We start from the raw sequence: 13,863 nt of genomic DNA, 5'->3' as shown, positions 1-13,863 counted from the left end.
TTTTCTTCATATTTATATCACTATAATGTTATGGTTCTAAGACCATGTAGATTTGTTATTTTTTCTTTTTTTTTTTAAATGTGAGAGGAGGGGAGATAGTGAGGTAGACTCCTGCATGCTCCCCAACCAGGACCCACTCAGGAACCCCAACTGGGACCAATGATCGAGTACTGACCTATTTTTAGCCCCTGAGACTGAAAGCTCCCAAAGGAGCTTTCCTCAGCACCTGGGGCCACACTTGAACCAGTCAAGCCACTGGCTGTGGTAAAGAGGGAGAGTAGAGGGAGAAGGAGAGAAAAAGAAGTAGATAGTTGCTTTTCTCGTGTGTCCTGACCCCGAATTGAACTCGGGACATCCCTGCGCTGGGCCAACACTCTATCCACCGAGCCACTAACCAGAACCAACCATGTAGATTTTAATCCCGCCTCCTCTGTTCATACATCCTTTGAAATTAAGCAAATTATGAAAATCTCTGTGCCTCAGTTCCCTCATCTGTAAATCATCATGGTTACAGTATTTTATAGAGCTATGAGGATGAAATGACTTAGTATAGACAAAGTGCTTAGAAAAATGCCTGGTATGTAAGTGTTTGGTTTAAGTTTTCTCTTTAAAGAATGATGACTTTTACTAAATAATAGATTATTTCAATAACATTTTGGGAATAAAGATAAAATTACTGTCATGCTACCTTTAAACTACTTGATACAACTAGTAGATGTAAAATTGGAAGTATTTTGAAATTTCTTTCTAAGTGAAGAAATAAGTTGATTCTTAACAATAATGTGGGGATACATACACACTTGAGTCCAAAGCCCAAAGGTCAGGGTTCCCCAAACTTTTTACACAGGGGGCCAGTTCACTGTCCCTCAGACCACTGGAGGGCCAGACTACAAAAAAAAAAAAAAAAAAAAAAAAACTATGAACAAATCCCTATGCACACTGTACATATTTTAAAGTAAAAAATACAAAACGGGACAAATACAATATTTAAAATAAAGAACAAGTAAATTTAAATCAACTGACTAGTATTTCAATGGGAACTATGGGCCTGCTTTTGGCTAATGAGATGGTCAATGTCTGGTTCCATATTTGTCACTGCTAGCTGTAACAAGTGATATGACGTGCTTCCAGAGCCACGACGTGTGCATCTCACGTCACCGGAAGTAGTACTGTACGTGAGCAATGCCGCACTTTGCAGCAGCGCCACATCCTGTGCTCCTCTCACTGACCACCAATGAAAGAGGTGCCCCTTCCAGAAGTGTGGTGGGGGCCAGATAAATGGTCTCAGGGGGCCGCATGCGGCCCGCAGGCTGTAGTTTGGGGAACCCTGCCTAGGTTTTTGGGTCACTTCAAAAAAAGAAGAAGAATTGGTACATTAATTTCAAAAGAAGTAATCACTGAATAAAAACTATTGGAACAAAATTGTTTTTCAAATTCCTGTATTCCCCCTGATAATAAGCTCAAATGGTTTGTTTGTATAGCTCTTAATTTAAGGTGGCCAAACTCAAACTAATTTTTCTCCTGCTCATTCTTTAACTGACAAATACTTCCTCTGCTTATTTTATATTTCTGATTTTATTATTTTCCTAGAGTCTCTATCATTTTATTAAATATAAATTATAAATTATAAATTATAAATAAGTGAATAAAAACAAAAAATGTAAACTTGATTAACATTAAGTTCAAGAAAGAAAATATGTAATAAAGAGCCAGGTAAAAAATTCTTCCCTTGATTCACTCATTCATCATTATTTTTTTTATGTTTAAATTATTTTGCTTAATTGTCACTTTATTTGCTTCCTTAGTTTTTCTTTGATTATCATATATTCTTGTTTCTCTTTCATCCTATACTCTTGGAATAAAATATATAGTTATCAATTTTGAAGTCTGGAAGTGTCATTCAACACTATATGGTTCAACGTTATTTTAAAATAAAAAAAAAAATTGTCCAGAGTGATTTTGTGACTAACTCAAGATCATGATAGTTTCTGGTTGCAGAACCAATAGTAGTAGCATTAGGTTTTCCAGACTCTCATATTTCATTTTACCTCAGTCACTCATATTTTCTTATGCTTATTGCTTTTAAAATCTGTTTTAAAATTTTTTGTTGCATTTTTCTTTTTTGTTATTTTCCTATTTTGTTTTCACCATTCTTTGTTAAAGAGTGGTACTGATGAATTTACTTGTAAATAGATAATGCATTTATGGAAAACAGAATGGAAATGACAAAAATAAAGCTTTTTTTAATTTTCATATTCAATCCTTTATTCACCATTGATTTAATCATCTCTCCTACAAAGTTTACAAATAAATCTGTCATTGCCCTCAAAGTGGGAATTTTTTCTTCAGCTTGGAAAACCCATGAGTATGTCTGTTGCTACTTTTATTCATGAAATAAAAATGAAAAAAATGAATAATTACACATATATTTAATTTAAAGAAAGTGTTCAATTTATCAATAAAAATTTCTAGCTATGCATCTAGTCAACCAATATAAATGTGTATTTTTTAAAGAATTAAACCAGTAAAAATAATGTATCAGCCAGATGATAATAATTCAAATACATATACATAAACACATGCACACATTACATAGTGAGATTTGTAAAAATAGTAAGGTTAAATCATAGAATCATAGGCCTAAGCCCTGGCCAGTTGGCTCAGTGGTAGAGCATCAGCCTGGCGTGCAGGAGTCCTGGGTTTGATTCACGGCCAGGGCACACAGGAGAAGTGCCCATCTGCTTCTCCACCCCTCCCCCTCTCCTTCCTCTCTGTCTCTCTCTTCCCCTTCCACAGCCAAGGCTCCATTGAAGCAAAATTGGCCCAGGCGCTGAGGATGGCTCCATGGCTCTGCCTTGGGCGCTAGAATGGCCCTGGTTGCAACAGAGCAATGCCCCAGATGGGCAGAGCATCGCCCCCTGGTGGGCATGCCGGGTGGATCCCGGTCGGGCGCATGTGGGAGTCTGACTGCCTCCCCGTTTCCAACTTCAGAAAAATACAAAAATACAAAAAAATAATTGTAGGCCTATCTGATTGTCAAAAACCATAACCCAAATAAAATATTGAGTTACTTCAAATTTAGTTAGACAATTTTGTGGTTACTTTAGCAAATATATAATGAAGTATGAATTAGTTTACCAGGATAGAGTTTTGGGCTTAGTTTTTGTACAGGGAAAAAATTCATATTTAATTATGATTTATATTTAACAGTAGCACAGTGTTTGAGGGTTTATTATTCACTGTTCACATTCAGTCCTACTAAAAACATGTAATGCAAATTTTCTGTAAGGTAGGGGATTTCTTCTTCTTTTTTTTGCTTGCTTGATATTTCTAGCTTTTCATTCCCAAAATTTTTATTAGACTTTCCTTGATAGTCATTTTCATAAAGTAATACAGTAATATACATCTATTAATTAATTGAATTCAGGTAATTTTGTACCTCTTAGCATGGGCATTTTTGATAGAAATGTCTTTGGTCTTTCTGGATAGAGTTTTTCTAGATCCTTAACATGCCTTTTTTATGGTAATCATTGTGTTGGTTGTTAAGGGAAATAACTGGGTATAAATGCTTACTGACATAGTATAATACTTATGGTTATAATTTATATAATTTCTCCATATGACATTGGAATAGTGGGCGATAAGCCACACAACAGACCACAATTAAAGGCAAGTGTTCATATTTCAAATATGTCATTTGTATATTCATATTTTTATATATAGAATACTATTTTAAAGATAGTGAATATATTCATTTTTCTCACATGTGCTCATATACGAGATAGGTCTTACATTCTGCTTTATGAGATAACTGATATTTTTAACTGTTACAATCAATTGTTTATCTTGTAAACTCTCAAACTCAAGAGTACTCCATTCTCAAACTATAATAATCAGGAAAAGAATTTTAAAGTAGAATATTATACATTAGTGGTTCTTTAAAATGATTTCATACTAACATTCTTCTCTAGTTTCTCTGGCTCTCACTGAATTTAACATTTCTTAATTTCAATGCACTCCACTTTGGTGTATATGTCATTTAATTTTTGTTTTCATATATGCTACCCTTTTTCAACTTAACTAAATTATAAGATGCTTGAAAGTAGGATCTATGATTTACATAGTAATTCTTTTCCATTCCAGCACTTAGCATAGTGTATGACTTACAAATTGCATAATAAATCCTTGACAATATATTGCTGTTTGGGCTAAAAGATACCTTAGGGATCACCTATTCATTCATAAAATATTGGAACATCTATTGATTTTAGTGTGGCATTAAGGATTTGGGCTCTGAAATTACAGATCATAGCTCTGTCATTCTTAGTTGTGTGACCTTGGGCAAGTTTGTGAACAATTTTTTACCTATCACATGCTTTAACATGGGGATAATTTAATATGTCTAAAAACCAATAGGATTTATTATTTAATATATATATAATTCATATAATTTTAAATATATATATATGGTTGATAGAACTGGCTATCTCTTATGTGATAAAACACAATAAAGTTACTTTTCTGTGACCATGATGATGTATAATGACAGTGATAATGATGATGTCAGGAACTGAGTATATATAGACAAAATTGTCCTTTGTTAAAGAATGAAATTTGCTGTCTGAAAGTGAGAATAAATAGGGGACGCAGAAAACAATACAATATGATGTTATAAAGCAGGCATTTGTGGAATAAAATGAAAACCTGGGGGAAGGGTATGTATAGTTAACGTAGGGACAACAGTAAATGCCTCTCCAGTTGAGGGTACATTAGAGATCCTTTAAAAAACTAGCAACTTGGCAGGTACACAGAGTGTTAGTATTTGTAAAATTGGGTAAGTGCATTCAAATAGAAAGACTTAAAGTTGCCAAGTATAGAGCATGGAGAACATGGGATATTCTGAGATCCAATAAATTCAATTGCACAGGATCGTTTTGTGAGAAGGGTGTTTTATGAAGTTAGATTGAGGTAGGTGGGGATAAGCAAATAAAAAACAAAACACTAATAATGACATAGTTATCATTGATTGATCAGTTACTACTGTAAAGCACTCTGCTAACTGCTAGGTATACATAAGGTATTTGATTTAATCCTCTTAATCTAGCAAAGTAGGTACATTGTTATTTGCATATTACAGAAGGGGAAATCACTGCTTATTAAAATTCAGTGATGTACTCAAGTTTGGACAACTTTAAATATACCCAAGTTAATATAATTTTAAAGCAACAGAACCATTTTTTAAACCTGAGCAATTTGATTGAAATCCGAAACAAGGATTCTTATATAGAATAAAATGTCTGTACTACATAGTTCCTAAATAAATATTTTGCTGAAAATTCTGTTATCAGTACCAAGTAAATATTTGAACTCATTAAAAAGGATCTTAAATTTGAGCCTGTGCTCAGACCCTTAGACTGGCAACACTTTATGCAAATATAAACCTGGACAATGCAATGATAAAAAAATGCAATAATAATATTTAATAAAACTTGGAGATTATAAAAAGATTTACGTAGAAGATTTAAGGTGGAAGGTAGAAGGCCTTGCCTTATTTTTATAGCAGAGAATCACTAACTACTGAACATAAAATATGAGTTTAAAAGCATAATGTATAAAGCAACCTTTTTATTTTTTCTTAATTTTATCATTTTATAATCTTACATGTTAATGGCCACCATTTAATATCTTCTTTTTCCTCAAGACATTTTTATAAGGAGGCCAGTGTTTCCTCCAGTTTCTTAACTTGTTTTTTTAGTAAATGAAATGAAATCAGATAATTTTATAATAATAGTTACAAAAGCATAATCACAATAGTATACAATGTTTTTTATTATTAATAGTTCTATTTGCCTCTTTTACAAGGAAAGACATCTGGGATGATATTCTCCAACTGTAAAAACTTTAACAGATTTATCAATTACAGTCATTGGTTTGCTTCTCCTATAAAAATCTTTAAGTCATACTGTATCATAATTTTCTTTCATTATTGTTATATGTCATAATTTTCTTTCTTCATTTTATGCCATTTGTATCATCTCTACACCATTTTGTTTCTTATTTTTACATTCATCAAGTTTAAGTAAAAACACTGCATTACCAGTACAACTGGTTTAATATTTGCAAAGACAATTCCTCTTGGTAGACATCTTGGGAGGGATTTGATGAAAAATATCCAAGACACAAAACACAAATTGCTGTACCAAGTCTGGGATAACAGTTGAAATGATGCACGCAGAGATGGTAGTGCTGCCGGAAGCCGGTCTGCACTTTCGTACACCCAGCTGGGCAACGCTTGCGCTGCCGGATGCGGAGCAGATGCGGCTAGCAATTGTAGTTGTAAAGTCGAATGGTTGTAAGCTGCATAGGTCATAAGTTGATCAATATTTGTAATTTGTATGGTGAATATGCATATGTTATGCACAATACATTTATTTAAAATATTTTATTTCCAAGGTGGATAATGAATACCCAAAATAAGGTAAGCTCTATCACTTATTTTGAGGCTGTACCTGCTGGTGAGACTGAGCTTTTGCTATCCTAACAGGTCTGTCTTTCAGAGGCCCCACAGGAGTATCCTCCATCTCTGGAGGCTACAATAGACCAGAGCAAGAAATGCACAGACATAGGATTCCTTTTTTCTTAATTCATTCTTCCTCTGACTTTACACCCTCAACAAAACCTTGCTTTGTCAAGAATGTTAACTCTCAGTTCTTCCTTAGGGTTTGCTCTCTGACTGCCCTTGAAGCTTCCTTCATCCCTCTATGGTGATTATTGACCCCCAGTCATGTTGAACTCCCTGGTTCATTCCCCCTTCCTGTGCAAGGGCTCCTTCACTAGGAGTCCTCCTCCAACTCCACCATTAGACTTTGTCTCCATCTGTTCTTTGCAGGTTGCTTCAGGACTCTGCTAACTCCACAGGGACAATTGAGTGTTACAGCTGGAAACCATACACACAGACTTCAGGGGAAAGGATGGCTTTTGTTGCCACACCTGTTAGCATCCAAGTCTTCCTCTGATGGTGCCTCCCTACCATAAGTGTGGTGGAACTCATAAGGCCCACTGCTCTGCAATACTAACCACAAGAAAGAAAGGGTTCCACAATGTTTGAGGTTTTTCTCTTTTGTCTTCCTGTCCTCAACTCCCATCTATAAATAGTTGAGTTTTACCTGACAGTGGTCTGATTATTAACAAAAACAACATAGGCACACTATCCATTATTTTTTTCCTCTAAATTTCTGAGTCCCAATTTTACCAAGAAGTAATTTTTTACTTGCAAGGCATGAGAGCTTTGGAGTATGAGAAGAAATTCTGCAATCAGAATCAAGTTCAATAAATTTGCTGCAATTAAAATTTTCAGCAGCATTGTTGAGATTGCCAAATTAATGCAAAACATGATGACTTCAAAGCCCTTAGGAGAAAAAGTAAGAATAAACTGACTTCACTAAACCATACCTGACCCCACCCCCAGATTTGCATTGAAGGACAGAAAAAAATATCCACCTTACCTGAACTGAGTTAGATGCTAGGGCTGTAGGGATATATTATATGACACAGACCTGCTCTCAAAACCTCATATCTAGTAGGGCAGGCAATTGGAAAAATAAAATCCAGGGAGATAAAAGAACAATGAATGAGAGTTCAGGTCTGTTGAGAAGAACATACTAACAAAGCATAAGGTCAAGGTGCATTTCGAGGAGAGGTGACCTCTCAGTGGAGTCTTAAAGCATCCAATGAAATGAGCCAGGTAAAATCTAATAAAATCCTCAGTGAGGAGATTAGGTTTAAACTTCCCAGTAGAATCCTTGTGAATGAAAATGCTACCTCCTATCCTTTAGGAGCTTTTCTCCTCCCTGAGGCAATTATAGAAGCACATTTTTTTCTGTAGAAAAAAAAAAAAGAATCAACAGGATTTGGTTTGCAACTTGGCTGGACCCTCAGAAAACTGGAGTCAAGCCTACAGCTAAAGGAACCCTCTAAGGAATGAGAGGGGGGGTGTGGATAAGCAAATCTGGGCTTCTGCAAGATGACTGCTTGTTTTCTGACTGAGAGAAAGAGATGAAAGTAAGATCCCATGTCAAAGAGTCTTTCCCGAGAGCACAGAGATGCTGAGTGAAGTCTCAGGGTTATCAGTGCTGTGGGTAAATGGTGTCAGCCTTGGCATTTTCTCACTGACAGAGACAGAACTCCCCTGGGAAAAAGACACTGATCTTACTTTTGTTCATTTGTTTGGGGGAGATGTCCTGCCAGGTCTTGATAAATGTGTTTAGAAAGTAAAAGGGATATGGTTATTGTGCAGTGTCTGCTTATTGAAATGTGGGTGTTCCTTTTCTGCATTTCAGAGTGGGTCCTGAGTGGTACATCTTTAGGACACAAACCATCAGGAAATAATCACTGTGGCCCATGTCTATTAAAGTATGTCTATCATTACCCCTCAAGCCTGCTTTATTCATTAGCCAGGCCAGGCTGTATTTGTTTGTATAGGATTTTAAGAAACATACCTTGTTCCCTGTAATAGCTGGTCACTGATGTATGAAATTCCTTTACGTGAGATAAACTTCCTATTCTGCAAGCTGCAGCTGAGGCTGCAAATGCAAATATCCTTATGGAGATAAAGCTTTCCATTTTAATACTTGCCTGTGAGTAAATTTAATGAAATCTTCTATTTTAAGAGCAAAAATTTAAATGTGTGTCGAGACTCTGGGCTCTTGTGTGTTTGTCTGGATATGAGAGAGGAAAAGAAAGAAGAGGGAAGGAAGGAAAGAAAGAGAGAGAGAGAGAGACAGACAGATAGACACCAGATAAGTTACAAGAGTAGAAAAGTGAGGAAGGCTCTCCTGAGAGAAAAGACCAGTATCTAATTCAGACTCTGAGAAACCTTCAAGACTCTTAGGTACATCGAGTTGTTGGATAGCTGCCATGGTGCCATTCTGCACATAAAAAGAGGTGATACTTAACAATAACAACAAACCTATAAATAATTTACTTAACAATGGGGTTTCTTGGAGAGAAAGCAAGATTCTGTGGACGATTGCAGCTGTTGGTAATGCAGGTAACTGTCCATTTCAGCACCACCATCCTACCAAAGGGAGGTAGGTCTGCAAGACACTCATTTTGGGGAAGAGTGATGATAGTAATTTGAAGTCAACAAAGTTCACAAAGAGGGCAAGGTGAGAAAATGGAGGTCCTTATAAGAGGAGAAAAAGAGATGGAAACAATTCGAAGGGAAGAAATCTGTCTCATTCAACAATGAAGCTTCTGAAAGCTGGGCTCGTGAACCACCTTGTTTGGCATCATTAAATGGCTGGGCCACTGACGCAGTGAGGTATCAAAAATATCTGTGGCTTTACTCAGGCAAACCTAAATTTAAATCTAGGTGCCTCTACTTACTATATATTTTACCCTGATCCTCCTTAATAAGCTATCTAAGCCTTGATTATTTTCATCTTTTTTTTTTGTTTTGAGTGTCCATTGAAATTTTTAAATTGGATTCATTGGGGTGACATTGGTTAATAAAATTATGTAGATTTCAGGTATGCAATTCTAAAATACATCATCTGTATATTGCATTGTGTGTTCACCACGCCAAGTCCACAAAGATATAATACTATCTACATCATGAGAAGATTTGCATGAGAATATCAATAGCATTTAGCACAGGGAGAAATGGATCTAATTTAATTATTGTTGACATCATCATCATCGTTATCATTATTGTCATTATCGGAAAGAAAATCATCAGAAAATGACCATGGGCTTCTGACAGTGCTTCTGGTGCATTCTGCCAAGTAAAAGCAGAGCAAAATAGTAACAGTTTTGTTTGGAAGATCAGTGTGGAAGCCCTGCTCTACTGCTAGGTGGCAGGGTGATGCCTTTGAAAGCTTGTACTTTAGTCAGGTGGGCTGGTTCAAGTTCTGATACCCCCACCCTAAATTATGTAACATTTATAAATCTAAGTTTGTTTGTTTTTTACATAAAGATATTTAATAATAGTACCTACCTTACAAAACTTTATGAAGATGAAGTGAGGAGGTACCTATACCTTGCAGAGAGTAAGCACAATAAAGGTTCATTGTTAATACTGCTCTGTGTCCTGTGGCTTCTTGAGTGTAAACTGCAAAGTAATTACAATGAAAAACTAAGTGTTCAATATGGTAAGGGCTCCACAGCCGGGAAGTTCTATGTTTATAGATGGTGATGGTTTACAATCTTGAAGCTTCAGGTTCCTGATCTGTGAAATGGACATACTAACAAATAATATCTGCCTTGGATGTGGGAAGTGAAAGAATCTGTCAGGAGCAAAGGAGGAGGACAAGAATGGAAAGGGAAGGCAACCAATGAGTGGAGAATTGTCAACCAGGTACCAGTGAAGCTGAATTCTGTGGGAGAATTGTAGAGTTTGTGTAAAATGGACTCAAGGGATGGGCAAGGGAGCTAAGATATATGTAAATGAACTCCTGTAAGCCGTTGTTTGAGGGTTGCTCCTGGAGTCATTAATTTCCCTGCCTAGATGGCCTGTCAAGCAGGTAACAGAGTGGGCTCCAGCATTATGAGAAAGCCCCCGGGCAACAAAAAGCAGGTAATATGCTTAAAGGTTGGGCACAGCAGTGCCTGATGCCAGTATAGAGGGAATGTGGGCAGGTAGCATCTGCCACTTATAGTATTCCTTCTTCCCTTCCCCCAGTATGGCAAACACACATGTGATAAATCATATCCTGCAACTTATTTATCTGTTTGCAAATTCATTGCAAATATTTTTCCAATTTTAGAGGACACATTGTTTAGAAACATCAGTGTCTTTTTTTTTTTGCCTTTCTTTTTAGTGATCCACTTGTAAAATCTATTTCTCTCCTTATTGGAGGCAGAAAATGAGATGGTCCTTTCAGGCGGCTACCATTGGGCTGTTTACATAGAGCAGTGAATTCTAGTCTGATGTTGCCTCCAGAATAAAACAAAAACAATGCAATTAAAATTCTCCTTCTTTGATTACTTTATGAAATAATTAGACTTGCCCTGTATACTTTTCTTGCTGGCTTAGTGCCATATCGGCATTGGCTTCTTTGCAAGCTTAATACAATTACTTTCTTGTCCTTTGCTGAGCTCTGTTGAGAGTATTTTAGGAAGTACTATACTGACTAGGACACACACTCATATTTCTTCTTTCAAAACACTCTACTCTCAATTCTTCTGGTCACCCAATGAGTATTATTATTTTGTTTATTTTTTCCCCTCACACCCAGCAATTCTCTCACACAGCTGAATCTTACAATTCAACTTTATTCGGACACTAGACCTGATATAGCATCTGATCCCACAGGTTAAGGGCTCATCCCTCAATTTCCCCCCCCACACACACACACCAGATGTCACTTGGGTTTCTGACTGGCTATAAGTGGGAGGTCCCCATTACTCTCCTCAGGCAATTTGCTAAAGTGGCACATAGAACTTAGAAAAGAAAAAATGGTTTACTTACTAAATTACTAGTTTATGACACAGGAACAGCCAGATAAAAGCGATACTCAAGGCAAGGTCTGTGAGAAGGGGGAGGAGTTTTCCTGCCCTCTGTGGATGTCCCACCCTCCCTCACTTCCACACGCTCACCCACCTGGACGCTCTCTGAACTCCCCCAGGTCAGGGATTTTTATAAAGGCTTCATTATGTGGGCAATAATTATTAAAATGACACAAAAATTATTTTAAGGTAAACAAATCCTGTCAGCCTTAGGGTTTCCCAAAAGTATTTGAGGTGAGAAACAAGACAGAAAAATTGATAGATGACTTCCTACATGAGATACTATTATATACATATACTTAAGTTGTGTTAAAGGAGTCTGATTAAAATGGCCAAGTGCCCTGAGTACAAGAAGGTGAATTTTCTGCTACTAGAATTATATGCGTATGGTTGTCTCATGATAATCTGTACTTAAAAGACAGTAACATTAGGAAAATAAAGTTCTGTGAGGGTTGCTGGTGACATTTTCCACTTAGTTAATAGTGGTGAGGCAGCTGGTAGACAATGCAAATATTACATTTGTGCTAATGTTATTGTGCTTGGAGGGTCACAGATACTTAACCACACAGAATAGAGCAGAAGAGGTTCTGTTAGCGAACTAGCCATCTGTAAAAGAATTGACATTAGAAATGTAGAAAAATCTATTGATAGTTGCAAGTGGCCAGATAATTTATATCTTTACTTCGTTTCTCTTACTTAATGAGATAAAATTTACATTAGTAACGGGTATAGAGCGCAAAAAATTTCAAGAATTTGGTTCAGTGAATGTTTAAGGATGTATACACACATTTTACTAGATGCAAGATTGGGATATATGATATTTCCAGCACCTAAAAGGGACCCTTATGCTTCTTTCCATGTCAGTAGAGGAACCACTGTTATAACTATTGCTTTAAGTTTGTTCTTCCCAGTCTTGAAATTCATATATACACACACACACACAGAGTAATCTTTTATGTCCAGCTTATTTTGTTCAACATAATGCCTGTAAGTGGCAGAAATACTACATCTGTGTTCTTACATATTGCAGTTTATTCTTTTTAAAATTATTGCATGATATAAAATTGATATATACCTCAATTTATTCATTTTACTATTTGTGAATATTTTTATTGTATTCACATCAGCAGCGATTTATTTACCCAATCCTCTCTTCTATATTGGCTTTGTTTCAAAATTTTAGTATTGTAAATTACATGGAATAAATTACTTTATGCATAAAGCTCAGCCCATAGATTGCATTTATCATTATGAACAGGTTAATTAGGAATTTCCCTCTGAAAGAATTATGAGTTTCTTTTTTTGATGATGATTATGAGTTCTGTAATATTATCTACTTCTACCTTTAATTTGGTTGATTCATTTATGTCATAGCACTGCTAGGAAAGATAATATATTACTTTTTAATTTATCTGAACTTCTTTGGAAGTGAATTCTAGAAATCATATTTTTAAAAATAGCTGAAGTTTAAAACTTCAAGTATCATGAAAGGGAAAAAAATAATAATCTCTGTTTAAAACATTATCTTTCTAAAATATATTATTTACTTCCTTTTTTGAGTGGACTTTATTGGATATATATTAAACCTCCTTCATGACTCAGGTCATTATTATAAAAATCAATTAGTGGTCTTTAATTTTGTGTAGGTAAAAGTACAATTTCTTGAGAGAGAGCTGCACTATAAGAGTATCTTTTCTATAAATAGTGGCCATGGAATATTGGATAAACAGCTTCTATGGAATCTCAGGCTTTTCTCTTCTGTAAAATGGAGATAATAATACCTACCACAAACAAGTGATATGCAAACTAGAAGCAATACATATGAGATGCTTAAATCATGACAGACTCATTGTAGATGCTGGTGAGTGACAGCTATGAAAATGTTGCACTTGAAAACTACAAGAAATGGGCTGTTTTTCACTGCAATAAATAATATTTCCACTTTTTCATGACTTTCAATGACATGTTTATGTGTGTATAAAAATGTATGTTTATTTCTATACCTATATATAATACTAAATATATATAATACATATATGCATGTGTATTTCCCTCCACACTTGCTGTTGGTAATAATATCTCCTGTATGCCAGCATATTGCTTACAAGAAAAGGGAGGGGACTATTCTTTATTGATCTTTAACTATATGTCAACAGCTTTCTTGCACCTTATTTAATTCTCACAGTAACTCTGCTAGCAGATGTTGGCACCGCATTTATGTCCAATAGAGAGTCGGGATGTTTCATTTGTCAAGGTCCTGAGAGTCTTTCACTTGGGATCTCTGCTGCTTTCACCACACCCCCTTTTCCTACTCTAGCGTTTGCTGAGCTGCTCTTTCATTAACAAATGGGACAG

General features: G+C 35.8%; 1 protein-coding gene across 1 annotated transcript in view; it reads right to left on the bottom strand.

Annotated features, from left to right (window-relative positions):
• The window catches only part of LOC136335392 (sodium/potassium/calcium exchanger 1-like), an 81,976-nt gene extending 73,058 nt beyond the window's left edge, over nt 1-8,918 (bottom strand). The window contains exons 1-3 of the mRNA XM_066276668.1: nt 8,808-8,918; nt 6,510-6,590; nt 6,201-6,321 (exon numbers count right to left, since the gene is read on the bottom strand). Of these exons, the coding sequence (XP_066132765.1) occupies nt 6,201-6,321; nt 6,510-6,590; nt 8,808-8,918 (313 nt within the window). The remainder of the gene's footprint in view (nt 1-6,200; nt 6,322-6,509; nt 6,591-8,807) is intronic.
• Between the last annotated feature and the right edge of the window lie 4,945 nt (nt 8,919-13,863).

The sequence above is a fragment of the Saccopteryx bilineata genome, chromosome 4, assembly GCF_036850765.1.
Source record: "Saccopteryx bilineata isolate mSacBil1 chromosome 4, mSacBil1_pri_phased_curated, whole genome shotgun sequence".
Classification (NCBI taxonomy): domain Eukaryota; kingdom Metazoa; phylum Chordata; class Mammalia; order Chiroptera; family Emballonuridae; genus Saccopteryx; species Saccopteryx bilineata.
The sequence above is the reverse complement of the archived record's forward strand: the minus strand, read 5'-3'. Positions and strand labels throughout refer to the sequence as shown.